The sequence below is a fragment of the Lissotriton vulgaris genome, chromosome 11, assembly GCF_964263255.1.
Source record: "Lissotriton vulgaris chromosome 11, aLisVul1.2, whole genome shotgun sequence".
NCBI lineage: Eukaryota > Metazoa > Chordata > Amphibia > Caudata > Salamandridae > Lissotriton > Lissotriton vulgaris.
This window is the reverse complement of record NC_141699.1, coordinates 174,606,528-174,633,977: the sequence shown is the minus strand read 5'-3', so window position 1 is coordinate 174,633,977 and position 27,450 is coordinate 174,606,528. Positions and strand designations below refer to the sequence as shown.

Sequence of the window (27,450 nt, the reverse complement as noted above, 5' to 3'; positions counted from 1 at the left end):
ACATCTATAAAACAGATTTCTGTCCCCAAGTATGAGGGCGCTAAAAAAACTACGCTCACGGACAATCTACATGAGGCGAATGGGGACGGACGCAGCTGTAAGAAAATCTGTAGACAAGTCACTAAAACCAGGACAAATATCAAGCACTCCTGCTATAAGTGAATACTTCTCTACCCTCTCCAAGAAAAAGTTTCTTTCCCCAAACTCTAATGATGATCAAAATAAGTTGGTTGAACCTGATCCGTTACATTTTTCTGACCAGAAATCCAACAAACAAGGTCAAATAACAATAGAGAGTAATTTGGCAAATTACTCTCCTTCGGAAGAATGTCAAAAATCTCGTCTAGTTGTGTCTCAAATAACAACTATAACACCTATAAAAAATCAGGACAACGACTTATTTTTCGACGTAACCGCAAATCATAACTCAAAGACCGAAGAAGAAAGTAAAGAAATATTGCTAAGTCAAAGACATCCCCAAACCAGTTCGCCAGAAAAATCACCTAACCTTTTTTCTAATCTGACCAATCTATCAGACCCAAATTTTATAAACCAAAACTCTGGAAATACTGCCTCTCCCATATCAAAAGCACTCTTCTCACTGCAAGAAATTCTGGATTCAGTACTAACACATCTTGGACACATTTTAGCTAACTCAGACGATACTTTAGACGTACAAATAGGAATACTTAAATTCCTGGTTGAAGAAAAAAAGAAAAAAGATCTAACTAAAGTCTCATCAAAACAAACCGGAGAAGTCGAATCACAACAAACAGATGAATCTCATAAAAATGGAAGTGCCACCCCAAAACAACAGGAAGCAAGCACACAAACGAACGACGTACTAATAATCAACAATAAAACTAATGGATCAAAAAACAAAGAAAAACCTCCTATCACATATTCACTTAAAAAACTGTTCAAAGAAGAACTGGAAATCAAAGCTGAGAACAATACCAAACACTATCCGATTTTTTCGAATAAAGTATCCGACAACAATCGCGATCAGATTATCGGAAAAAATAAAACTGAGCTATCGGGAGTTACGGCTGAACAGGATTTCAACCAAAGAGAACAGTCTGAAAAAAGTAATACTAGGGAAAAAGTAAAGGGGAAGAAGAAGAGAAAACCTATGAGGAGAATACAGAGGAAAAAAGGGAATAGGCTCAAATTCCAAAAATTTACTCCTGTAAACCTGGTGAACACTCCAGTAATTCAAAAAACATCATCAGAAAAACCCTTAAATCCTGAAGCAGATGAATTTTGTCCTCCGATAGAAAATAGATCTACATCGCAAAATAACATGGACATAAAAGAACCATATGACAATAATTTCCAATCATGGGAAATAAATCCATCCAAACACATAACTATTGAAGAGCTATTTCCTTCAGATAAGGAGCCGTTTAATCGCGGTAAAATCATCAATCTATTACAAGAAATTCCATCCTTGAATTCTCTGACCAGCAAAGAAATTGACTTAGTTCTGTTTCCAATAAAAGAAAATAACAAACTAGTACAGGTATCCTTTTATTCACCGGTCTTGCCTGGAATAATAATCAGAGAGAAGGAAATTCTTCATAAAAATGGCTATGATGTAATCTCGGTGGAAGATTTTAAAACCAACAACTCAAATAATGGTATATTTGGACAAACTCACAGAAGAAAAGAAAACAACAGTTCTAATTGGGGAGACCTAGCATCAAGTACTATGAGGAAAGATCTACTTAAAATACAAGTAATTCAAGGAGAGAGGTCAGTCTGGTCTCGGAATCCCACCTTTAACAGCACTAAGAACTCAATAAAATCATGGGCATGGTTATCAGAAACCTTAAACAGCAAAAAAATGGTAAATTCACAACAACGCGAAGTTTAGCAAAGGTTTGACGTTATTGTCCTGGAACCTGGCAGGGAAAACTGATATAAAAATGAAACATGCAATAAAAAACTCCCCTGATATCATCGCCCTCCAGGAAACATGGTTAATCAATACCTTTACTCAAAGAGGATACTATGTATACGAAACATTGGCAAAAAGATCAAGAAGGGGACACGCCAAGGGTGGTCTGGCAATATTATTAAAAGAAGATCACTCTTGGTCACAGGAAATAATTAACACAAACACAGACAATCTACAATGTTTAAAAGTATCCCTTAGAACCCATGCCTCAGCCAAACTAGAAAAAATATTACTTTTCAATATCTACGCACCTCCAAGCAGTAATAATAACGATTTGCTGTTTGACCGCCTAATGGAAATTATCACTCATATAATTGATGATCAATCTCACTTGCCATACCTCATAATGGGGGACTTGAATGCTAAAATTTCTAACTGCGAGATAAAGAAATGGGCTCGTCTCCTCAAAGAGGAATCTCTGGAATCATCACTCCCTGAATTCCCAAAAGGAACTAAATCGGATAAGAGACTAGCTTTTCTCTCTGGCATTAATGGGATTATATTAAACGGTAACATCAATGGTGATATACCAGCAACATACACACGGCAAGGAAATGGAACTCCTTCAACTATTGATTACTTTATATGCGGGATCGAAGGAAAAGAACAAATGAGTCAACTTTCGATAATATTCACTGCAGAAAGTGATCACGCTCTTTCAAACCTTTCAACCCACTGGATTGCACCGTCCTCTTTTTATAACCAGCCACTATTTCTTACAGAAAAAACGGAAGTAAACACAACTAGGCGTCGCATTTACTGGGGGACAGAAAATCTGGAATATCTGCGGCAACTAATTACTGAAACCAATATTTTGACCAACATATATTCAGATGATCCTGTAAAGAACTTTGAACATCTAACGAATAATCTCAAACAAGCTCTGCAAAGTAAGCTAGAATACCACAGACCAGCAAAAAGAAAATGGAAAAACAAGAATAAAAACTGGAATCAACCAGTCGTAAAACAAATCAATAGACTGATACGCGCCCAGTATCTGGAATTCTCGTCAGTAAACAAAAAGGAAATCAATAGATTAAAGAATCAAATACGACGAGAAAAAACTAGACAGAAAAAACTGAAGCAGGACTTTAATTGGACTGAAATCCAGCTAGCAGCTAAACATAATAATCAACGTAAATATTGGTCACTGATCGCAACAATGACAGGATCCAAAAAAAAAGCTGGAGGCTACACCTGTATCAGAAGAAAACTGGGACATATACCTACGTGAGCTATACAAACAGAATGAATATATTAAAAATGAAGAAGTGGGAGGAGAAAACGTGGAAACTAAAGATATTAAGATCAACAAAACGTCGGCAGTGTCAGTCTCTATGAATATCAGGAAGGCAAGGAGCACAGGTGCATCTGGCCCCGATCAGATACCTGTCAAGGTCTACCAAATAGACCATAAAGAGTGGGGAACGGTGCTCTCGCCGCTATTTAACTATGTATTCGACAGTGGTCAAATGCCAAATTCCTGGAAAGGAAGTATCATAATCCCGATTTTCAAAAAAGGAAAAAGAAACACACCGGGAAATTATAGGCAAATTGCCCTCATGGACGCTGCTGGGAAGATTTTTGCAGCAGAAATCCTGGATAGGCTGAAAAATTGGGCTTTCTCAGGTCTAATTCCTAAATTTCAGTCCGGATTTCGCCCACACCACTCTGTCACTGACAATGTAGCAATCTTCCAAACTATATTAGATAAGTACGCAACAGGGAAAAAACAAACTATTTACGCAGCGTTCATTGATTACTCAACAGCCTTCGATCGAGTGGATAGACCGACCCTGTGGTCAAAATTGAGAATAATGGGGATCCCGGAGCAGCTATTACATCTGATAGTGAATCTACACAGTGACACCTGGTGCCGCGTCCAAATGGGAAGTGACAAGGGCCTATCGAAGGTAATACGAACATCAAATGGCCTGAAACAAGGGTGCCTCTTGGCTCCAATTTTATTCTCACTGTATTTAAGTGACCTACCTTCCCAACTGCAGCAAGGGATATGTACTCCTCCTAAGATAGCCACCGAATATATCCATTCCCTGCTGTATGCAGACGATATAGTCATGTTTGACCTAACACCTTTCGGACTACAAAATCTTTTAGATATTTTATATAAGTACTCAAGGAAAAATTACCTAATCCCAAATACGAACAAAACAAAAGTGGTTGCCTTTTCAAATCAGAAGAAAAGGGTACGGTACGAATGGAAGCTGGGAGGTGAGAAACTAGAACAAGTAAAGGAGTATACATATCTGGGTAGAATTTTCTCACAAAACATGAGCAACATCAATCAAATCAACTACCTGAAAAGGAAAAGTGATCTGCATGCTGGGGCCTTGTCCCGTTTATATTCGGCCACTGGACATAGACATTTCTCTGCACTGATTCAAGTCTATCGAGCTAAAATCACACCAGTCCTGTCCTATGCATCGGAATATATTCCTCTAAATCAATGGTCATATATGGATTTAACAGAAGGAAGAATATTGAAAAAACTACTGAAGATTTCAACATCTACCCCAGTACAGGCATTGAGACTGGAATGTACCATCACGAGCGCATATGCTACAGCTATAGCGAGCATCATAAGGTGGGCCCATAATCTTCTTCTTTCAAAAGAAGGTACCTTAAGAAGATTGTTAAAAGTAGAGACATTCGAGAGTAGCTCTACTCATACTACCTTTACTAAAAATATGCGAGAGGCTCTACAGCTTGCAAAAGTCAATGTGGAAATTTTGTCTACGTGGTCACCGGCTCAACTCAAACTTTTTCTAAAAAACTTCACTCCCAAATTGAGCTACGAGATTGATCACTCTCATTGTAATAGACTATCGTCATACAAATTTTATGTAGCCTTGCAGGAATACAAACAACGTCAGCCTTACCTAGAGTATACTCTTCAACATGGCGCAAGGCGTGCAATTATGATGTTGCGCCTTGGAACACTTCCTGTACAAACCTTTACTTCCTCTTGGAGGCCCGACAGCTCTGCCCTTTGTACCCTTTGTCAAGGAGGCAACCAAAATTTGGAACACTTATTTTTTATATGCCCTAATGCAGAAATTGTAAATGCAAGGTCAACATGTCTTAAGCCTATCTACCGGTCCTGCAGGATCACTAGCTCACAAGACTTTTTATCACTATGTAAAAGCCCCCCTAATGAATTCGTTTGTTACAGAATTTTTAAGTTTTTGAAAATCTCATTGAAAATGTATTAATATGGAATGTATAAATGTATATTTTATTTGTGGTCCTCGTAAGAGTACCGTAACAAAAATAAAAAACTTTGAACTTTGAACTTTGGGTCAGCTTATTGAGAGAAAGTGCCATCTTTCTTGCATTGGTATGTGGTCCCTGGGCTCCTGCCAACCAAGTATCCAGGGCCTGTGTTACTTCCCAAAAGCTGTATTCAAACAAAAATCAATTGGCATCTCTGGCCACCAATCAGGCCCTAGTAAATGGTACCCTAGGTACTCAGGGCATGGTGACCAGAGAAGACCCCTAAGGGCTGCAGCAGTTATTGTGCCACCCTTAGGGGCCCTGTACCTGGACACCCACATACTGCCTTTGCAGGCTGAGTGCCTAAGTACAGAACTAAACATAGTCGACAAGGCCCACATCCCTGTGTGCCATGCCCACAAACCCCACTGCCCTGGCATACATCAGTCACCCCCTCTAGCTGGGTGCCATATGCCAGTGGTGTGGGCACAGGTGCAGGAGCCCTGTGCCTCTACAGTACCCAGGGCCATTCCTGGGCACTGCAAGTGCAGTGCTGCCATTAAAGAGTATATGGTGCTGGGAGGTCATCATTACGAACTCCACAGCACCATGATGGCTTCACTGAAGACTGAGAAGTTTGGTACCAAACTGCTCAGCACATTAAACCCGCACTGATGCCAGTGTGAGGTTTTATGTAAAATGCACCAGAGGGCCTCTTAGAGATGCCCCCTGGACCCTAAACCTACAATCAACGTCTGGACTGAGAGGCTGCCTCGGATGCCACACAGCAGACATGTTGCTGGACCCCTGGGTGGAGGGCCCCCCCGCTCTCCTGGGCCTGCAACAATGAAAACATCCTGGGCAAGGTGCTAGATCTCCTCTCCCAGGGTGGGCAGGGAGAAGCTTTAAAGCCATGCTGCCTCAGTGAGCTTCTCCAGACCATTTGCTGTACCCAGCAACTGGTCCCCACCAGTTCTGACCCCCACTCTGGCGGGAAGACTGGTGTGAAACCCTATGTCAGGAAGGGGGGGGGGGAGTGCCAGCCTGTGTCAACCCCACCCCTCAGGTGGGGGACGCGAGGTGAAGCACGACCCCGGCTCCAGCCATCTTGAAGATGGGGAGTCCTGCCCAATCCCAGCTAGGTTCCTGCCCCCCTCCCACCAGCGGGGAGCAGGCTAGGGGGGGTACCCACCCCAGGACAGGGGCCTATTGGTTCCTGCCCTTACCCTACCTGTAACGTCCCTAAATTCAGTATTTAGGGGCTCCCTGAACCTTCCTTCCTCAGATCCCGATAAGAAAAGAAGAAGAGATCAAGAAGAAGACCCGCCGTGCAGCTGCTAACAGGACGACACCCACTGACTTGGCCCCAAGCCCTACCAGCCTGTCCATCCTGGAACCTGCTCCTGCTTAATACCGGTGACTCCTGCGGACAGCAACCTTGGGACACCCGGAGGACCTGCCTGCCTTGACCCTCTTAAAGGTTGGGACTCCCATAAGCAGAGCCTCTACTTTAACAACCACCCCCTGTTGCCAGCCAGGAAGCTCAATACCTACCCACTCTGCACCCGCCAAGCACGGCCAGTGCCAGAGTGATCCAAGACCAAGAGGACGTCCCCCAGGCGACTGGGACCCGAAGTCCAGTGCCAAAAGACCCTCCTCGATGACCCAGACGACGCCTGCAGCCTCAAGGACCAGAGACCCCCCCAACCGCCACCAGGCAAGGGTAAGATTCCAGACACCAAATGACACCTGCACCCGGCTCCCTGCAGCCCCCTGTGCCTGCCCTTGGGGTACCTACCTCTTCTCCAAAATCCCAACTTACCTCTCAAAGTGGTGGTCGCACCTGAAGAATCACCGTCCTAGAGTCTGCAGCCTTTGTTTACTTTTTACTTTTCCACTTGAATAACATTGAGCGCCCAACGGCTCAAAAGCACCCTGCACCCAGCCGCGTGAGTGGCCTTGGCTGTGCAACCTTTGTCCTATCCTACTTCCCCCTTTGCCCTGAGCAAGTGACCAGGAGCCCAGCTCCCACAGCCCCGTGGCCTGCTAGCCAGCAGCCACCAACCGGAGGCCCCCTGCCCCTCATTGGATAACATTGGGCCTAACTACCTCTGCCCCCGGCTGCCCCGCTGCCGCTCTGCCGCCGAGGGTGAACCAACTGTACCTACCTGACCCTGGGGGACCCCTGAGTCTATGCTCAGAACCCTAACTTCACCAGTCGAATACTCACAAGGAAACCGGTAACTCACTTACCTGCCACTGGATAACATTGACTGGTTTGACTCGAAAAATCTTTTAAGTGTGAAGTTTTCAAAACTCGAAATATTCCCATAAAATCAACCACATTCCGAAGTACTCATCTGTGATCAAGAGAGAAGTCAGTACTGCATCTTCTAGCACAGTACTGAACCGCAAAAGTAAGCCTAGCTGGGTTTACTAGTAACTTGAATTTTCTCCATAGGAATCCATTGTGTGCTTTTCTGTCAAATTTCTTCTAAGTGTCTACTTTTGAAAACTTGAAATATTCTTTAAAAATCATACCAAATACTGAAACGTAATTACCTACCTGTTTTAAGTTGAGACCCCAGTGCTGGACCGAGGAGCTCAGTACTGGATGACAAAAGTAACAAGATCGTACTTTACTGCAACCTGAATTTGCTCCCATTGGTTAACATTGCCAGATTTTCATTGAAAAGTTTCTAAGAGTGAACTTTTAAAATAGCTTTATATTCCTTAAAAATCACTGCAATAACAAACGTTGTTAAGAGACTGTTTTCAGCTTAGATCCCAGGACTGCATTTAGGATCCAGTCCTGGAACTACAAGAGCAATCTACAAAGTAATCAGCTGTATTTATATAAAAAAACATTGAGCTCGATGCTAAATTGTGTTCAGAATTGTGTTGCCTACTGCAACCCCTGTACCTATTTTCTTTACAAAGTGTATTGCCTTTCTGCAAAGTACTCATCTGAGACCTCCACATTGAGAACAGTATATATTGATAGCTGTTTGTTCCAAAAATAAAACAACTATATCTTTGATACAAAAACAATTGGCCTGGAGTTCAGACTTTGAGTGTGTGAAACCTTTTGCTGACAGTGTGTACAACAAATGCTTTACACTGGTACTGCCTTACTGCTCAACCAAGCTACCACTTTAGAGAGTAAGGTCACACCTGGCTTTAACCTCTGGGGTTTGTGGGCTCTATACACACTGTACCTTATCTTGGTCCAGTATATATAGAGCCACTTTCTCACACTTATCCTTCCACCCCAGTGCTTTAGTGGCATCGTCCCAAGCCCTCATCACCATCTGACTGTGCATCGGGGGCAGCTTCCTCCCTTTTGTCATGTAAAGCGCTGCCGGGTAGCCGGTCGCTCCCATGGCTAGACGGTCTACTCTGTATGCGGGTTCAGACAGCGGAGCAAAGACCCATTCATTAATATTTCTAAGTTGGGATGCTAAGTAGTAGCGCCTCAAATCCGGCACGGACAATCCCTTTTCGTATACCCGTCTCTGGAGTTTGCGTAGCACAATTTGCGGTGCCCCTCCCCCCCCCCCCCCCCAGAGCAGATTGCGTTGCTCGCTCTCAATGGTATGGAAGAAGGCGCCAGGTAGCTTATATGGCGTATTCTGAATCATGAAGAGCAACCCAGATATGGCCATTATTTTAAATAGGACTGCCCTGTGATGGGGAGCTAAAGCCAATGGGCAATGGCCTTGCCAGTCCTCCGGGGAATGTGAAATCCATATTCCCAGACAATTGAGTTTGTCGCGCTGCACCAAGGCCACGCAGTCAGAGGTGAGCGGAGGAAGCACACCAGGCAAGTTTAACACAAGGGACTTATCCAAATTTATCTGATAACCAGAGTAGGTACCAAATAGCCGGATGACATGGAGGTCCTTATTAGCCCCCTCCACTTCCTCACTCGTAAGGTCCCGGTCAATGTCCTCCCCATCTTCCTGTGTCACAGCCAGCAGGGATAAACCTTTTAATAGGTCCTCGGATACATCTATCGACCTGCTCGTTGCAGAGAGATATATCTGCTCATAGTACATCTTAAACTCCCCTAAAATATCTATTCCCGATTGAAGGGTCTGCCCTGCCTCTGTTGTAATCCCAGCTACCTAGTTTCTATCCTGGTCTTGTTTCTCCAACTAAGCAATAAGCTTATTTGGTTTGTCGCCTACATTGTATAGCTGTCTCTATACAGCAGTTGCGTGTCGACAAGCTGTATCCTCCCATAGGTCCCCAAGTTCTCGCTGCTTAAGGTGAATCAGTCGCAGAAAGTCTGGGGTACCATGAGGCTGCCGTGCCATCTCCCCTGCCAGAGCCTCAATTACTAGTTTTAGATAGTCACACCCGGTGCGGTCCTCCTTCTTAACACTCACCTCCGCCTGAATACATCCAATGATCACTACTTTATAAGCCTCCCACAGTGTACAGTGTGAGTCAACAGATCATGTGTTCTCTTCAAAATATTGTCTAGTACATTCCCTGAGTATTTCATGGAAGTCCCTATCCTTCGAATGCCAAGGAGCAATACGTGGGGAGAAGAGTAAAATCCCCGACAGGGCCTTCAAACAAGATCTCAACTGGGGAGTGATCAGACATACCTCGTGCCATGTGCATACCTGGGTGCATTGTGTAAAGATGTAATCTAGTCGAGACCCGCTCCCATGTGTAGCAGAGATACAAGTGAACTGCCTTCAGGAGGATTGTACAGTCGCCATAAGTCCGATAGCCGCTTCGCAGAATAAAACGTTTGCAGAGGCCCTGCCTCGTCTGGTCTACTCAGTCGCGCAGTCCTGTCCCAATCCTGTAACATCACGTCATTCATGTCCCCACCCAATACTAACACCCCAGCCGGCATACTCAACGTGGCACTAAGTTCAGGGAAAGTACCTCTGTGAAGTCTGGGGGGGGATATATAAGGAGCATAAATTAAGCTATCTGCCTTCCCACGTCCCCGCAAGTGCCACAAATCTCCCCTGTGGGTCTTGCCAAATTAGTCCCAGGACAAACGGGGCCGTATTTTTCACCAGGATCGCCACCTCCCTGGAGTCAGATGTGTGACCCACGTGTGCCCATAAGGTATAACCAAATTGATTCAATGGCAAGTAGTGGTAGCCAGTAAATGTGTTTCCTACAATAGAACAAGATCGGGGGAATGTCTATGCAAATATTAAAGGACCACAGTGAGTTTGATTTTGTCCACCAACCCGTTGACATTCCAGGACCAGAGTTTTAATGACTGTTTATTGCCATTTAGACAACCGGAAACAAGTAAGCCACCTACACTCAGTCAGATCCTGCCCACTCCCGCCCAAATCCCAAAGTTTTCACCCCTCACCCCCCCTCCGTTGCGTATATTTTGCAGGAAAATGAGAAACTGTAAACATTACATTCAGCATGTGGTGTTGAGAACAAAAAAAAATAACCCATTCAAACCCCCCTCCTCCCTGCAGCACTGCACAGTAGGCATAAAACCACCCACCACTCCAATTTGCGGAGCGCATGTCGACCACATTGGTTTATTTAAACAAAAGTGGGGCACATGGCCCAGCCTCCCACCCACCCAGCATCCAGGATTGTTCGAGCCCAGTTAAACAGTTCCATCTAGTCCCATCAGTGTACTTGCGTGAAAGTCCTTATAATCTCACAGGAGATGCCGGTCAGCCCACTCGCCCTATCGTTATTCTTCCATGTCTGCAGCTGTGGAGAGCACATCCAAACCTGTGGGTGGTCCCAAGTATATCGGCTGTATTCAGTCACCGATTATGGATCATTCACTGGTTCCACCTCCTTGTGGGTTCTGTTCCACGCACCAGTGCCAGCTTTGCGCAGTGGCCCATGCTCTTGTCTGGATCTGTTCACCTGCCCACCGTGATCCCGTTGCGGCAGATTCCCAGCCGTGCGCCAGCTGTCCAGCCAGTCCCAAGTTTCTTCCGGGCTGTTGTAGACCACACCTTTCCCTCCTCCTCAATGCGTAGCTTGGCGGGAAGCCGCATTGCATACTTGAGGTCCTTCTCAAGCAACGCCCTTTTAACTTCAAGTAAACTCCAGAGTTGTTTTTAGACTTTCAGCGTAAAGTCCGGGAAGACGTTTATTGCATTATTGTCAAGGTGGTCAGGGGAGGTGGGGAGGTGGGGGGGGGGCTTTGGAGGGGGGTTTACACCATGCGGTTTGCAAAATAGCATTGATATCTCGAAAGTTAAAAACACGTGCCGCAATAGGTCTAGACGGCGCCTCAGGTCTCAGTCTGCCCCCTGGAATTCTGTGTGCTTGCTCGATTGAGAAGAACTGGGCCCTTTGGTCTGGAATAGTTTGTTGATAAGGTCCTCGACAAACAGATCCGTCTCCTAGCCCTCCGCTCGTTCGGGACGCCCAGAATGCGCACATTATTGCGTCGGGCCCTGCCCTCATACTGGTCCAACTGGACCTCCATCTTAGTAGTGCTAGCTTGGAGTTCCTCCACCTGTTTTTTAAGCAGAGCTGAGTCAGTCTTCAGTTCAAGAGTTGTGGTTTCCACTTCCTTGACTCTGGTATTCATATTATGATTGTCCACCTGGAGCAATGAGACATCAGAGAAGACACTGTCCTTTCTGGCCTCTAGGGAAGACCGAAACGTCATGATGACGAGCATAATATCATTGCGGGTCAGATCGGCTTGACCGTCAGCAGCCACTGTGGTATCTTGTGCGCCCTCTTGACCCTTCTCTTTTGCGTCCGGTCCCTTCTGCCATGCGTATTTATCAAGATTGGCCTGCATAGTTGCAGGATTGCCCTTCCAGTCTGACATGGTAACACCAGTGCATGCCCAGATTCGGGCGATTACTCACCGCCGCCTGCTCTGGGACAGGCGCCCCGTAGCCCTGTCGAGGTCCATCAGCCAAACCCACACACCTCGCTCAGTTAGATTTCCCTGTGCGCCAGTTTCTGCTCCGATCAGGTCCAGTGGCCGCAGCCAGACCACGAAGGGGCAGCTTTTAAGTCAGCCCGGAATCACTGCCGTTCCCCAGCATGTCTCTCTCCCTCCATCCCCAGGTCACCTCCAGCTGTTTACCATGGTGACTCCATGCTTGGATCTGGTCACTGCTAGATAATGGGGCTATGACGTCCGCTTAGACCCCATCAAAGATCTGCTGCCACATGGGGTTCATAAATGATAGGGACCCCTTCAGGTGCTCCTCTGCCCCTCTAGGAATTGCCAACAGGAGCGGTTTAGAGGTTACTGCGTAGAGTGTGTTGTCGTAGTCAAACCTGCTGGTTATCAGAGCCTATATGATCACTTTCCTAGTGTTATCTGGTAGCCTTTTGGAGATTTTAGCAGCACCCTCAGGGTGTAGAAGCAGGTGGAGCGCACTCAGTTTACTTAGGCGGTCACGTCGAGCTTGTCGTCCAGGATGATTCCTACATTTCTGGTGTGTGTTGGGTGTTGGCGAAGAGCAGAGGTCTGCCATCCACCAGGTGGAATCCCAAGCAGAGGTTTTTCTTCTGAAGATCACCACTTTTTTGTCTGAGTTGAGCTTGAGGCAGTTGGCTCTCATACAGTTGGCAACCGTGTTCATGCACATTGGTAAAGTTGCTCTCTGTCGTGGGTGTCTTGTCCACCACAGAGCACATCAGTTGAATATAGTCTGCGTAGAAATGTATGTTAATGTCCTGTGGTATGATTAGGTCTGCCAGTGAGGTCATGGTAGATGTTGAAAAAGGTCGGACTGAAAGATGATGCTTTGAGGACTCCACAGATGAGGCTTAAAGCTTCCGACATGAAGGGTGGCAAGTTAACTTTGTGTTATTCCTGTGAGGAAGAAGACCCAATTGAGAGTGGGTCCTTAAATACCGGTTTCATGTTGTCATCTGACCAGGGGGGAGAGGGAGTGTAAAAAAACTCTTGTTGGTAATCATATATCAGTACAGCACAAAATGTGTGCCTGAATTTTAAAAAACGTTGGTCAATATTTTGACATTTAATAAAATACATTATTATAAAACAATGAACAAGTTATGGGATTGCCCGCACCTTGGGGAGTTCTGGGACGGGGTCTAGAAATCTATTACAAACATCACTCATCTATCAATAGAGGGGGCCGCGATGGAATGCTTACTGTGTGTCTGGAGACTTAAGAAGTCCATAAAGGTTCAGTTATGCTCTCTAGACCTGGTGCTTATTGTCGCAAAAAGAGCCATCACCATGCTTTGTAAGTCAGCCAGATCTCCAACATTACATGTGTGGCAAAGCAAATTGATCAGATGGGCAGGGGCAGGCTGCCTGCGTAGGGAGGAGGCTGAAAATATAAAAGTTAAGTGATGCAGGACAAACAACAATAAGATTCTGTAATACATAGTTGGAGCCCGGGTGGTGGGGTGGGATCCATGGGGGGGAAGCGGAATGGGTGATAGTTTAATTCTGCCATTGGAGAATAGTTTACCACCTGTTATGTGGAAAAGATGCCATGTATAAATTTTTTCTCTCGATATGAGCACTGCTTCATGTTGCACGCTCTTTTGTGGTTGGCAAGGGGGACACCAAAGCATCCACAGCTCCTTAAATGCAATTATGTTGGATTGTTGACGTAAAAGCTTTCATAAGAATGTATACCAATGACTGTATTAAACATGAGATATTATGACAGAAACAACGAGAAAATAAAAAACCCAATAAAGTTAGTTTTAAAAAAAAAAAGAAAACTATGAACAAGAGTTTATCTAAATAAAAATTGCTTGACATAGCATTCCTTTTGAAACATTGTATGATTTGTATAGTATAATTGTTTTGTATTGTGCTTTTTTTTATAAGTTTGTAAGTTTAGCAACCTGGAAATTGAGTGAGATTTGCGGTTCTGTCATATCTGGACTGTGAGCTGTATTATAGGTTATCCAATCGATAAATAGCTGGAAAAGGGAACTCTTGGTTTGTCTCAGCATTTATACCCATCCCTTTTCCAAAGATCAGGGTACCTACCTCACTTTATAATATTGAGCAGTAAGAGGCCCACTGTTTCTCAACAGTGGAGTATCACCCTGATGTCTGTTGCTGCCAGAAGAGCAGTCTCGGTACTGTTGCTGGACCGAAAACCTGACTGTGTGGTATCTAGGAGATGGTGAGTGTTGAGGTAGCGGTGGAGTTATTGTGGATGCCTTTCTTGATAACCTTTGCATTGAAGGGTAGAAGGGAGAAAAGCAGTAGTTTGCTAGCTGGGTGGGGTCTTTCTGTTATTTTTTTTTTGCAGTGTGTTGACCATCACACTCTTCCAGGCATCTGGGAATGTTGCGGTGGTAAAGGAGTTCAGGATGCAGGTTAGAACCTCACTGACTTGTGAGGTGCTCTGTTGGAACTCGCCCTTTTTGCAGGGTTTTGCCTTCTTCCTCGTATTATGTCTGATTTGTTTTTATTGGCTTTAGGACTCTGGTGACTTTAGAAGTCAGGCCGGTGCTTCACTGCCAGACATGTTCCACAAGGGCTATTTGTAATAATGTTTTTCAGAGTAGCTGAGAAGCAAGATTTTCTGACTAAAAGATATGTAAAGTAGACTGGCAAAAAAGTTATAGGTTGATGAAGCAAATTAAAATTAACTTAAAACATATAGGGGGGCGTGGCCAAGCAGCATGGCCGACAGGACGTGAGCTCCACCAGCTCCGTCCCGAAGACCGCTTAAATCCTTGCATTTATCCTGCCCGGACCCTCCCGTTCCCGGGAAAGCGTGTCGGAGGGGCAGTGGAAGTCCCGCCGGAACTCCTGTGCCTGGTGGGTCGGACCTGTGATCGGCAATCCGCCGTGAGCTACGGACTGGCTGCTCCTGGAGGCGGAGGCGGCGTGCTCTCTCACGCGGCCCCGCGGCTTGGGCCTACACACTGGGCCAGACGGCGGAGGAGGAGGCGAGCGGAGACCCGGCCTGAGTGCGCCCTCTGATGCCCGCCGGTGGCCTGCTTGGGGATCCCCGACCCAGGACCGGAGGACTGTGGTGCCGGAGGACTGGAAACCTCCTAGTGTGCGGTGAGGAGGGGAGCGGGACGAAGGTGCCGTCCATCTTGTGCGACCTCGCTGGGCTGGAGAGCGGAGGGGGGCCCCCCCCCCCTCCTTTTTTTTTCACTAGCGCTGCACGACCGGACAGCGGAGCGCCTACACCTGGGAGTGGGGGCTGTGGATTCCATCTGCCCTGGCCCCCCCTTGTGACGCGGGGGTGCATGTGGGGGCCCTGGACTGCTGTGGGCCCGCCTGGGTCTGACCACGGAGCTTTTGCCATACCTGTACTCCCTCCCGCTGGTCTGTATCCTGTGCCCGGAGGAGGATTGGGATCTCCGCCGCCTGTGGGACGTCGGGGGGGCTCTCTGAGAGGTGTTGCTGGGCCCGTGGACGAACGGCGCCCCTCCCCCGACTGTCCGCCATTTTGGAGTTGGTCTCGGGCGGCCTCTTTGGGATCGGTGGCGGCCGATAGAGGGGTGCATCTGTGCCCCGCTCTGCCCTGCTCTGTGGAATATAAGTGGAGCCCACGACCCTGCGCTCTGGTGGCACCCGACCTGTGACCTGCACTGCCTACTGTGGTCTTGGTTTGCTTGACCCGAAAACTGCTTGCCCACTTTCCTTCGGCGCTGTGGTGTTGCATACCCTGCCCTGCTTGGGTGGCTTCAGGGGGGGCTCTCCTGATAATACCGTGCGGCCCCTTGACACAGCTGATATGACGGGCCGGACTGGACGTGGCCCTAAGGCTACCCAACCCAACACGATCACGCAGTATACTACCCCTCGCCTGCAGCCGCAGAGAATTACGCGCCAAACGGGCGCTGGAGATGGGGATGGGGAGCCGTCCAGGGCGGAACTTCTCAAGGCTATACAGGGTTCGCACACTGCCCTGGAACGCCAAATTGAGACGGTGTCCGTGGATGTGAACCTTTTGAGGACTGACTTTCGCAAAGTAGCGGATAAAGTCTCGGACGCGGAGGGCAACATCACTCAGCTGCAGGGGGAGGTTGCGTCCCTACAGAAGTCACTCTCTCAACTTGCCTCTACTACCCGAGCATTGGAGAGACGCGCCGAGGATGCAGAAGGTAGGGCGCGCCAGAAGTAACATACGGGTCCTGGGGGTCCCGGAACGGCTGGAGGCAGGGAACCCTGAACGATTCCTAGACACCTGGATCCATGAACATCTCTGTCCGAGTGGATTGTCCAGCGTCTTTATTGTGGAGCGGGCCCACAGAGCCCTGGTGCCCCCTCCGCGTCCTGGGGAGGCCCCTAGAGCCCTCATCGCGAAAATCCTGAACTATAAAGACCGAGACTGCATCCTCAAGGCGGCGAGAGAGTCGGGGCCCCATACGATTGAGAACAGTCGAGTCTCAATTTATCCCGACTACACCCAGCAGGTGCAGGAGCAAAGGAAATCCTACTTGGGGGTCAAACAGAAGTTGCGCGACATGCAGCTACAGTATATGCTTTTATACCCTGCTAAGCTTAAGGTGCTCTCCCAGGGCCAGGCACACTTCTTTGAGACGCCAGCGGAGGTGTGGGAGTGGCTCGAGATCAGAGGAGATGATCTGCCCCCGGGTGAGAGAGGGGGATCGCGAGATGTCTGGGGGACCAGGCCACAAAGACGACGGCGTGGCAGGAGAAATCGCCGTTCTGGATCCCGTGGTCCTCCTGAGACTCGGCCCACGGTGGGACCGGATGGGGCCATCCTGATGGAAGCCTCGCCTGAAGGGACTGGAACAAGTTTGCACGGTGCGGCTGCACCTGATGACATTTTGGTACCGGATACCTTGCAGGAGACGCCGGTGATCGCGGATTCTGCGGCCCCGGTGGTCCCGGAGACTGCCTTGCAGGCCCTAGACTTGGAATGCTCCTTGCCCTGCCTCCATTGACTCCGCTGCGCGATTGCTGTTATTGTGTAGCTCCATATAGCCCGGCAGCTCTTTAGATCTCTGCTTGTTCAGCTTTGATGTTGAGGGCGATTGATCACTGATCGGTACCTCGTACTTGGCGTCTGGGTTGAGTGTGCACCGAGTGGTGGGAGATATGAGTGAGGGCTGTTCCTCCCGCATTGCTGACTAAGGGGGGGGGAGAGATGTCCGAGTTCGCATACCGGATTCGTTGGGTCTTTCGAGGAGCTGGGAGGGGGGGTGGGTTGGGTTGTTCTGTTGTGTGTGAGTGTGAGTGAAGAGTGTTGAATGGGGTGGCTGTGCACGTCCTGGCACTGGCAGGCGAAGGGCGGGGTGGCGTTTTTGGTTGTTGCTATCCTATTGCTCGTGGGTGGTGGGGTTGAGGGGGTTCAAGTCAAAATTTCGTATGTTGGGGTTGTTGGGGGGTGGGGCTCGAGTCGTGACAATGATGACACTGGCATTTGGCGCATGTTGCTTCTGCTTTGCGGGGCGCTTGCTTTGTGCGATGCATTCTTGAAATTCTGTGTGGCAAGGGCCTACTGGCGACAGCCTAGGCTGTGTTTACACTGCTGCCCGGCTGGGCATGATGGGTGGTCATGGGGTTTAAATTCTTGACGTGGAATGTGCGTGGCCTGGGTACGTGCACTAAGACACAGGGTCCTTACCTTCCTCAAACGTCATGGGGTTTCAGTTGCTTGCTTGCAGGAGACCCACTTAGATGATGGTGCGCAGCGGCTGGCCAAGAAATGGAGAGGCCAGCTATTCCATTCCTCCTACTCTACATATGCTAGGGGGGTCCTAATCTGGGTGGCCCCTGGGGTTCCATGCGCTGTCCAATATATTGATGCGGATGTGGAAGGCAGGTACATATTGGTGAAGCTCAGATTGGACGATAAGGTCCTTCTGGTCCTTAATACGTACGCGCCGAACGTAGATGACCCAACATTTTTCTCCCGGATGCAGGATCTCGTGGCTCCAAGCCTAGACGCGCCCCTCCTCTGGTGCGGGGATTTCAATTGTGTGCTACATCATGAACTGGACCGTCATCCACCCCGGGTGGGAACTAAGCCCCGTATGACGGCGTGTTTGCAGGACGTGATGCACAATATAGGGGCAGTCGATGTCTGGCGTGCAGGTCACCCCACGCAGAAGCTTTACACTTGTTATACCCCGACACATGGCACTCACAGCAGGCTAGATAGAGTGTTGGCAGCCAACCTCCCCTCCACTCTCACGTTGACGGTTACACACCAGGCCCGATACCTATCGGATCACGCTCCGGTCACGTGCGTGGCGCAATGGCCTGACCGGGCGGAGCGTCCTCGCTCGTGGAGACTGCCGACTGACCTGCTCCAATACCAGGTGGCCCGGGATCATGTGGCAACGTCACTCTCCGATTATCTGGAACTTAACTGGGCGGGGAGTGATTTGTCTTACTCCACTAAGTGGGAGGCGCTGAAAGCGGTCGTCCGCGGAGCGTGCATGGGCCTGACGTACGGGGTCAGGAAACAACTGCTATCGGACTTGCAGACTGCGGAGGCTGAGCTCTTGCGCGTCCAGGCCCACCCTGATCAGGACACCTCGGATCAACGCGTGGATGGCCTGCCCCTTGGGTCGGTCCACGATATTCTCACGAGGCTCGATAGATTTACGCTGGGCCAATATAGACAGAGACTGCATCGAGAGGGGGATAAGTCTGGCCGTTTGCTGGCCTGGATACTTCGCCGGGAGTTCACGGCTGAGCGTATAGTGGCCCTGCGGGCGCCCAGTGGCGATATGGTCCATTCGGAAGCTGATGTACTCACAGTTCTGCGAGACCACCTGCGGGTTGTGTGTGAGGCTGACCGGTCTATATCTGAGGAGGTCTATCACTTATACCTTGAAGACCTCGGCTTGCCGACCCTGCCAGAGGCAGCGGTGAAAGACCTTGATGTCAAGCTGACGCTCAGTGAAATTACTGCAGCGATTGCCGCCCTCCCACGAGCCAAAACCCCTGGCGGGGATGGATTCCCTGCAGAGTTTTATCATACGTTCGGGCATACCCTGGCCCCCCTCCTTTTACAGGTCTACAATGAAGCCTTACGCACGGGTAACCTCCCACCCACCTTGAAACAAGGTGAGGTTTGTATGATCTTGAAACCGGGTGGGGACAATACTGACCCCGCTTCTTACCGTCCTATCACCTTGATTAACTCGGACGCGAAAATCCTGACCAAGTTGTTGGCCAATCGCCTTGCCCCACACGTAGCCCAGCTCGTCCATCCAGACCAGTGTGGCTTTGTCCCTGGTCGGAATACGGCGATGAACTTGCGCCGCCTGAACCACGTATTACACGAGGTCCGGGGGCGAGAAACTCCCCATGTGCTGGTCTCCGTTAACCTGGCTAAAGCCTTTGATACAGTGCATTGGGGTTACCTGATGCATGTGCTCTTAAAGATGGGATTTGGTCCCGGCTTTCGAGATTGGATCCGGGTCTTATATAGAGCGCCCCGGGCCAGGGTGCGTCTGGGTTCGGCCCGTTCTGATGAGTGGCCGTTGGGGAGGGGTACCCGACAGGGCTGCCCGTTGTCCCCCCTTCTATTTGCCCTCGCAATTGAGCCCCTGGCCATATCGGCCCGCAAGGAGTTACATGACTGGGGTATTGTGGTGGGAGACGCTACTAATGTCATCTCCCTTTACGCCGACGATGCGCTTTTCTACCCGACTTCTCCGGTGGAGGCCCTCCCCGCTCTGTTGCGCCTCTTGGACCGCTTTGGTGCAGCCTCGGGACTGCGCATGAATGTTAATAAGTCCCTGGTGTTCCCACTAACTCCTTGTGACCTCGCCCCGGCGGCGGATTCCTACTGTTTGGGCCTCCGGTGTGAACGTCTGGCGTTCCGGTACCTGGGTATTCAGGTGGCCGCTTCCGATGAGGCTCTCTTAACCCATAAAATTGACAGGATTCTTGTGGCCCTCCGTAAGTCCGTTGCATTCTGGAATACGCTCCCTCTCTCCCTTATGGGCCGTCTGGCAGTTGCCAAGATGGTGATGCTTCCTAGAGTCCTGTACGTGCTGCACAATACCCTATGCCCATTGCCCCCTCGGGTGTTCCGCACACTGAATTCGCTCCTTACATCCCTGCTTTGGGCAGGTGGACGCAGCAGAGTTGCATTGCGCACAGTGACGCAGTGTTGGGATGCGGGAGGCCACGAGGCCCCGAGATTTGATTTATACTACTATGCTGCACAACTTCTCCCGGCGGCCAGGTGGTTTGCTGACGACGAGAACTGGGAATTGGCATTGTTGGCGGGAGTGGCTTCGGACAGGGAATTACAGGAAGCTCTCATGCAGGGTCGGGGCGCTGATAACGCATTGCCCTATGTCGTTCGGCATACGGCTCATATTTGGCAGCAGTTCGTTGAGCGCGTTCTGCGACGTGCGCCATTTCATAGGGAGCTCTCCCTTTGGATCCTGGTCCCAATACTCACGATGGAGGCGAATATGTCTTTCCGGGAGTGGCGCCTAGGCAGTTGCGAGACTCTTGCGGATCTTTATCCGGACGACTCGTTTGTGTCCTTTGAGAGAGCGGCGGACTCCTTTGGACTACGTGAGGGCCAGTACCTACATTATGGATGTCTCCGAGATGTAGCCAGGACGACGTGGCCCCAATTCCCAGAGGCGCCCGAGCTCACTAATACCCTGGACATCATCTTGTCCTGTGGCAGAGGTAGGAGACTAATTTCCCTTCTTTACTCAGCTATGCGCAGATACTCTACTCCCCCATTGATGCCTGCTTGGAGGGCTTGGGAAGCGGACCTAGGGATTGAATTGGATCCAGCCCAGAGGAAGCGAATTGGGCTGTTGACTCGTAAAGTGTCTTGTAATGCACGTTTCAAATTGATACATTTTAATTTTCTCCATCGCACATATATGACGCCTGCCTCCCTCCACCGTATCTCTTCGGACAGGAGCCATAATTGCCCGAGGTGTAGTGCAGAACGGGCGGGATTCCTTCACCTGGCCTGGGAATGCCCCTTGGTACATGATTTTTGGGTGGAGGTGGTAGCACACATTACCCGGATTACACACCTTGCGCTCCAATTAGAACCGCTTCACTGTTTACTAGCGCTAGTGCCCAAACCCAGGAAGAGGGGTCTGTCCTACAAACTACTGCAACTCCTGTTGGTTCTGGCGAGGAGGCGGGTGGCCATTACCTGGATGGGACGGAGAGCGCCTGAAATCTCTAGTTGGTTGCGGGACGCCAGGGAATGGGCCTTGGCAGAGGAGACACATATGCAGAGCACACGCAGGGATGGGAAACTCCAGGATGACTTACTCGCTTGGAGAACCATGTGTATCGAGGGGATGGAGGGAGATGACTCTGACCCTACCAGCGCGGAGCTGTTTTCCTCCGCTTCCTCGGAGTCTGATGATGGTGGGGAGGGATCTGGGGCGGGGTGTCGTGAAGTAGTGTAGCAGTCCCCTGAGCCATCCCGATATTCCTTGTTGCGTACATTTGTCTTTCATTGTGACTACCCTTTGACCACATTATACTACGAGGACCGCGTTTTAGTGGGCCCTTGCCTACATCTCCTTATGTGATTGTATCAGCGCTACAAATGCCATTCATGGGGTTCTTCGTTACTGTTATGTTGTTGTTTAGGTTGGGACTGCATCATAAATGAAAATTGGCGTAGATATTGATATTGTCTATGTGATTCTGGAAGCACAAGAGCGAATTCCTTTAATTGTTTCACAGGTTTAACGTGACGCCGCCTGCCTCCGGGTTGTGGGCCACACCTGGCAGTGTACCTCCTTTTTGGACCTGGCCTACCTGGTCCGTATGTGTCAACTGACTTGTTAATTGTATAATTTGTGCCTCTTTATTATCCTCGCCAACAAAAATAAAAAATTAAAAAAAAAAAAAAACTTAAGACATATAGAAGAACCTTTCCTTAATGATCAGGAATCTTTGTTGAGATTAATACCCCTTGAGATGGAGTGTTTCTCATGTTCCCAAAGGTCTGAAACAACGGTCAACATATTTCTAGTCTCATACAGCGCTCCACAGGATCAGTTCCTCAGGACCACAGTATTTGCCTAAGCTACGGGAGGGGTTTCCTTACTCAGTATGTGGAAAACACCCTTTCAGGTGGATACTCTGCGGGATGCCTGCTGATTATCGCTATATTCTGGAGACTTCATTAGTACCACATCAGACCTGAATCCTCATGTGGACAGGGCTCCCTTGAAACCTATGGTATTTTAAACCCTGACCACTTTCAGAATGAACGACCTTAATTTTTGCGCCTACCCGTTTGCCATGGTCCTGGGTCTCGCAGAGTGCAAGTAATCTACAATACTAATGTCTTTTGTTTTATGCTGTGCTCCGTTGATCAATGCTCCTGTTTTTAAGAGCTGCAAATAACAGATATTACATTTACCAAATAGAACGGGACTCAATTTACTGACCTCAGCATGGTGAATGGATGAGTGGGGTGTCACTGGATACAATTCATAACCTGCTGTTCACTGCAAGTTTCAGTAGCAAATGCTCACATCACTAAGCCATCCAGTATGCCTGCTACACAGAGAAGGGCATGAGATCAATATCCACTATTTATAGCTCAAGAAGTTGAATCGCTAGTTTAAAGTCTTTTGAGACGAGGTGTTTAATACTTCAAAGTAGCATTAACTGGTACTGAGCCCTTTTAGCTAATGCATTTATGTAGGCTCGGAGATATAGGTTCTTGTCTACAATGACATCAAGTGATTTTGTGCATTATATGAACTGCAGATTGTGTTCTAGCACAAAAGGATTGTTGGAACAATTTGTGGGGGAATTGAATAACTTGGAGGAACAATTCATTCTAGAAGGGATTTAGTTTAAAGTGATGAGACGCTCATTTTGTGAGGAGTATGTGTCTTCTAGTGTGAGTCAGTCTGCTTTCACATACTGCTGCCAACCACTGCTAATAGGTTTACTAAGCGGAATGGGATTGGCACTCTCACGTTTGTTCACAATGGGCTAAAATGGCAAACCCTGCAGCCAATTCTGCTTCAATAGTGGCTTGCCACTCAACATTCCTCTTTCTTCACCTCTTTGAACCCACCTTACCACTTCATTTTCACGGTCATCCAATGGTTGTCACAGTCTGGACCATCCTGATCTCCTCTACTAAAGAGATGGAGGTTTTCATGGCCACACATTTATAAGACACCCTCTCTATTCACAGCATACACCATTTTATTTTTTTTAAACTTCACGGAGGAAGCCTACACTAAAAACTAACATGCAACAACTCCACATCGGATTGGTTGGGTAGTTCAATTTACTATATCAAGGTTAATTTGGCACCCAACCTTTGCCACTGATACTTACCATCTTTCACTGCACTTTGCAAGTTTGAAGCCTCAAAGAGGTTATGTCTTTTGCTATACGGCACTTTAAGGAATTGTGTTCAAAAGACCAAACGTAGGACAGAAGGGATATTCATAAATATCCAATCTAAGCGTTTTGTTTCCGAAGCAAATCTACAAGACTGGTCCACAATAGGAGGATGTGGAGAAAGCAAAAGAGATGATGGAGCCCAGAGTAAGACTTATGATAAACTGTGAAAAAACAAAAGAAGTTTTTATCACAATACAGGTTCACCACCAAGATCTTTCAGTCTCATTTTGGAGGTTATATCAGAAGGCCACAACCGAAGGAAAACAGCTTCTCTACAGCGTTGCAAATGTTTCACTACAGAAAAATGTAAAAACACAAAGTGTAAGTAAGATATCGAATACCTTGATGCCGCATCCGTCGCTGAGGGGATTTGTTTTTTTCAAGATTATCCTGTTTAGGAAGCAACACTGGAGGTTTCCATGATCGCACTGAGGGCTCTGTAGTGCATGGGCGTAAATCACACTGGTCCTTTTTAGAGATGAAAACAGTTCATAAGAAATTTATTAAACATACTTCTACGTCAGCAAAATATCATCAACATTTGACATCTCATTTATTTGATTAAACTATTCACCTCCCAATTAATTGTTTTCAGGACTACTTGTATGACATCAGAAAGATCATGTATAAGACCTCAAATATCTCTGGCTTGGTACACACCGAGCTTTATTTGTTTGCTTAGGGTGAGCTATTCTAATTCAAAGTGGGCCAAACAGTGAATTATATCACAACTGTATCCAACCCCAACCAACTACGAAACATTGTGAAGCAGAAATGGGTAAAGAGAACCAGATTTTTCTTTTCAGTGAATGTTACTTTTACCTGATATTTTCACCAAATGTCTAAGTTTTCCGGTCCACTTGACAAAAGCAGACAGTTGATTTTAATTAAAACAGAATAAGTAAGGGAAGACTTGTTACATTTTCAAGAGGAGGAGAGTTAAAAGAGGAAGGCCGAAGTAACAGTTCTTTGGAACTCAATCCCAAAGCAGCTATTCAGTATATGCAATCAGAATATGCCCTTGGCTAGATTTGATATAAGTACAGTTTAATCATATAATAATACTTTGGCAGCCCAAGCATAGCTGGAGAAGGTTAGAACCATCTTCCTTTTGCCACCTTGCTTTGTGCACTAGATTTAGCTTTCTGAATGAAATATTTTGGAACTGGTTTGTAAATGAGTGATTTTGTTTGTATAATAACTTAAACCATTACAAAAGTTTAAAAAAAATCAATAATAGAATAAAATGTCAAATCATTATTATAACATTCTAAAAATACAATAGGACAGTAATATAACTGAAAGACTAAAAATAAAAAACATTCTTTACAACCCTGGCCCCTAACAGAAGCAAAACAGAGCACAAATCACAACTCTAAAATATGCCTACCAAATGCCATAATTCAATAAATTAATGGGTTATTTGCAGTAGATAATAGTTTCTCTGCACTCTCGATGTACTTAATAAATCTAACTTAATAAATCTAATTATCAACTGAGGATGATGACCTCCAAGGCAATAAATCAGTGTCTTTCAGAAGGGGTGATCACACAGATGACTTATGAGATCACAAAGCCATCGATTGCATTCACTGGAAAGAGACATGTAAACAAATAAATAGTGCAGGAGTGATGCACTCTTATAACTGCACTGTCTACTGCTTTTCACCAAATGTTTCTGTATCCACAACAGCATAAAAATCAGATGAGCACAAGATGCATCTGTATTTTATCAGCTTTAGGTGGTACCATAGTGGGAATCCTACTCCCAAATAGGGTTGTGCAGTGGGATGAGCAATTACATGTATCACTGACATCACATAAGCACGTTTATTAAAAACTGTTGGTCCTCTTGAAAGGAATTGGCCTTATGAAATTTTAACATCAATGTTAAATAAGGTACTTACTGGTGTATGTCATTGCTCTTTGATATTTAAGAGGTTTAAGGTAGATTTCTTACTGGTCGGTGTAGTTTTGCAGCTTGAAGAATTTTATGGATTCATGTGCTGTGTATTATTCCGCCATCTAGTGGCTGAGTCCGGAATTGTTGTATTTGTCATTGTATTTTCTGTTTGTTAGTGGGCGTCGACATCCCACCATTTGGTGTCCTCCTGCGACGTCGACATGTTTCCTCCAGAAGCTCCCACCTTTGGTCGCCAACTTCGGATTCTTTTTTTTTTTCTTCCTCCCTTTCATCTCCTCTTTCTTGGTGGAGGAGGGTGGGTACACGAGTAAATCCAGAAACTTCTTCAAGTTGCAAAACTACACCAACAGGTAAGAAACTATACGTTTTGCAGAGGGAACATTTACTGGATTCGCATGCTGTGCATAGACTTTGTGGTGGTTTGCTAGTCCTTTGGTGGCTGGGTGGAAGATGAGCGTTCGTTTGTGAATGGATGTTGCCAGACTTTTTGTCCTACTTGTGCTTCCTTATTCATTTGAATTTCCAAACAGTATTGTTTTGTGAACGTGTGCACTGAAGAACATGTTGCTGCCATGCAAATTACCTGAATTGGAGTATTGACTAGAAAGGCAATTTGTTACTCCTTTCTTTCTTGTTGAGTGAGTCCGCGGGTCTCCTTGTAATGTTTGTCCTGCTTGTTTGTGGTATAATTTTATGGCTTGTGCAATCCATCTTGCAATTGTGTTCTTGGTTACTGGCCTTCCCAGAAAACTGTTTGCAAAAGATACAAAGAATTTATTGTCTTTCTGTATTCCTTTGTCTTTTCAATGTAATACATGAATGCTCTTTTAGCGTCAAGAGTGTGCAATACTCGCTCTGCTTGGGTCTTTGGATTTTGGAAGAAACTTGGTATTTGTTTGGAATGGGTTATGTTTAATTTTGATAAAACCCTTGGCATGAAATGTAGACCTGTTCTCATGACGATTCGGTCATTAAGTATTTGGAAGTTGGATTCCTGTAATGTTAGTGCTTGGAACTCAATAACTCTACATAGTGAAGCTATCGCCACTAAAAAGGCTGTCTTCAGTGTGAGCATTTGTGGCGTCGCTTTGTGTAGTGGCTCTAATGGTGCCTTCATCAGCTGAGCGAGTACTACATTTAAGTTTCATGTGGGTGCTGGAACTGTGTTTGGTGGGGCAATTATTTTTTGCCCCTTCCAGGAACCTTTTTACCACGTGAGAAGTGAAGCAGCTCTTCATTGTGAGTCCTCTTATATATGCTACTATTGCTGCTAAGTGAATTTTCTCTGACACATAGGTTAGTGTACTCTGCAGTAGATGTGTTAAGTACCTTAGAACGGTCTTTTCTTTTGTTATTTTTTGGGAAAGACCTTCTCCAAGGCACCACAGAGAGCATCTTTTCCATTTTGCTGTGTAGCATTTTCCAGTGGTCGGCTTTCTTGCTTCCCTTAGGACTGCCATAGTACTTTTGGGTAGTTTTAGGTGCGCAAATTCTAGCTCCTCAGGAGCCATGCAGCGAGGCTCAGGCTTTCCGGATCTGGGTGGAGCACTCTTCCTTCTTTAAAGTTTGCTTCGCCCATTGTGGGGCAATAAGAATCATTGGCATGTGGCTGATCGTGCACTTGTCTACTTTGTAGAATAGTTACATCGGGGGGGAAAGCGTAACTAAATTTAGCTGAACAGTTTATCCATAGCGCATTCCCTAGGGACTGATTACAAGGTTGCCTGTAAGCGAAGCGTTTGCATTTTACATTTTTTGGGTGTTGCAAAGAGTTTGACTTCTAGAGTTCCCCATTTGTGAAAAATCTAGTTGAGTTCGTATTGATTCATTTACCACTCGTGGGATGACTAAGCTCTTCTGCTCAATCGGTCAGCTTCTACAATGTCCTTGCCCAGCAGGTGAACTGCTATCATGTTTATGTTCTGAGGAACTTCCCACAGAGTTGTTAAGCTAGAGTCGAAAGTGCTACAGATTGTGTTCCCCCTAGTTTGCTTATGTAAGACATGGTCGTTGTGTTGTCAGTTT

At 47.0% G+C, this 27,450-nt stretch overlaps 1 protein-coding gene across 1 annotated transcript in view; it reads right to left on the bottom strand.

Moving 5' to 3' along the window:
- Window positions 1–27,450, bottom strand: part of TRAFD1 (TRAF-type zinc finger domain containing 1) — a 305,815-nt gene that overhangs the window by 112,943 nt on the left and 165,422 nt on the right. The window contains exon 9 of the mRNA XM_086943078.1: window positions 23,843–23,969. Coding sequence (XP_086799204.1) covers window positions 23,843–23,969 — 127 coding nt within the window. The remainder of the gene's footprint in view (window positions 1–23,842; window positions 23,970–27,450) is intronic.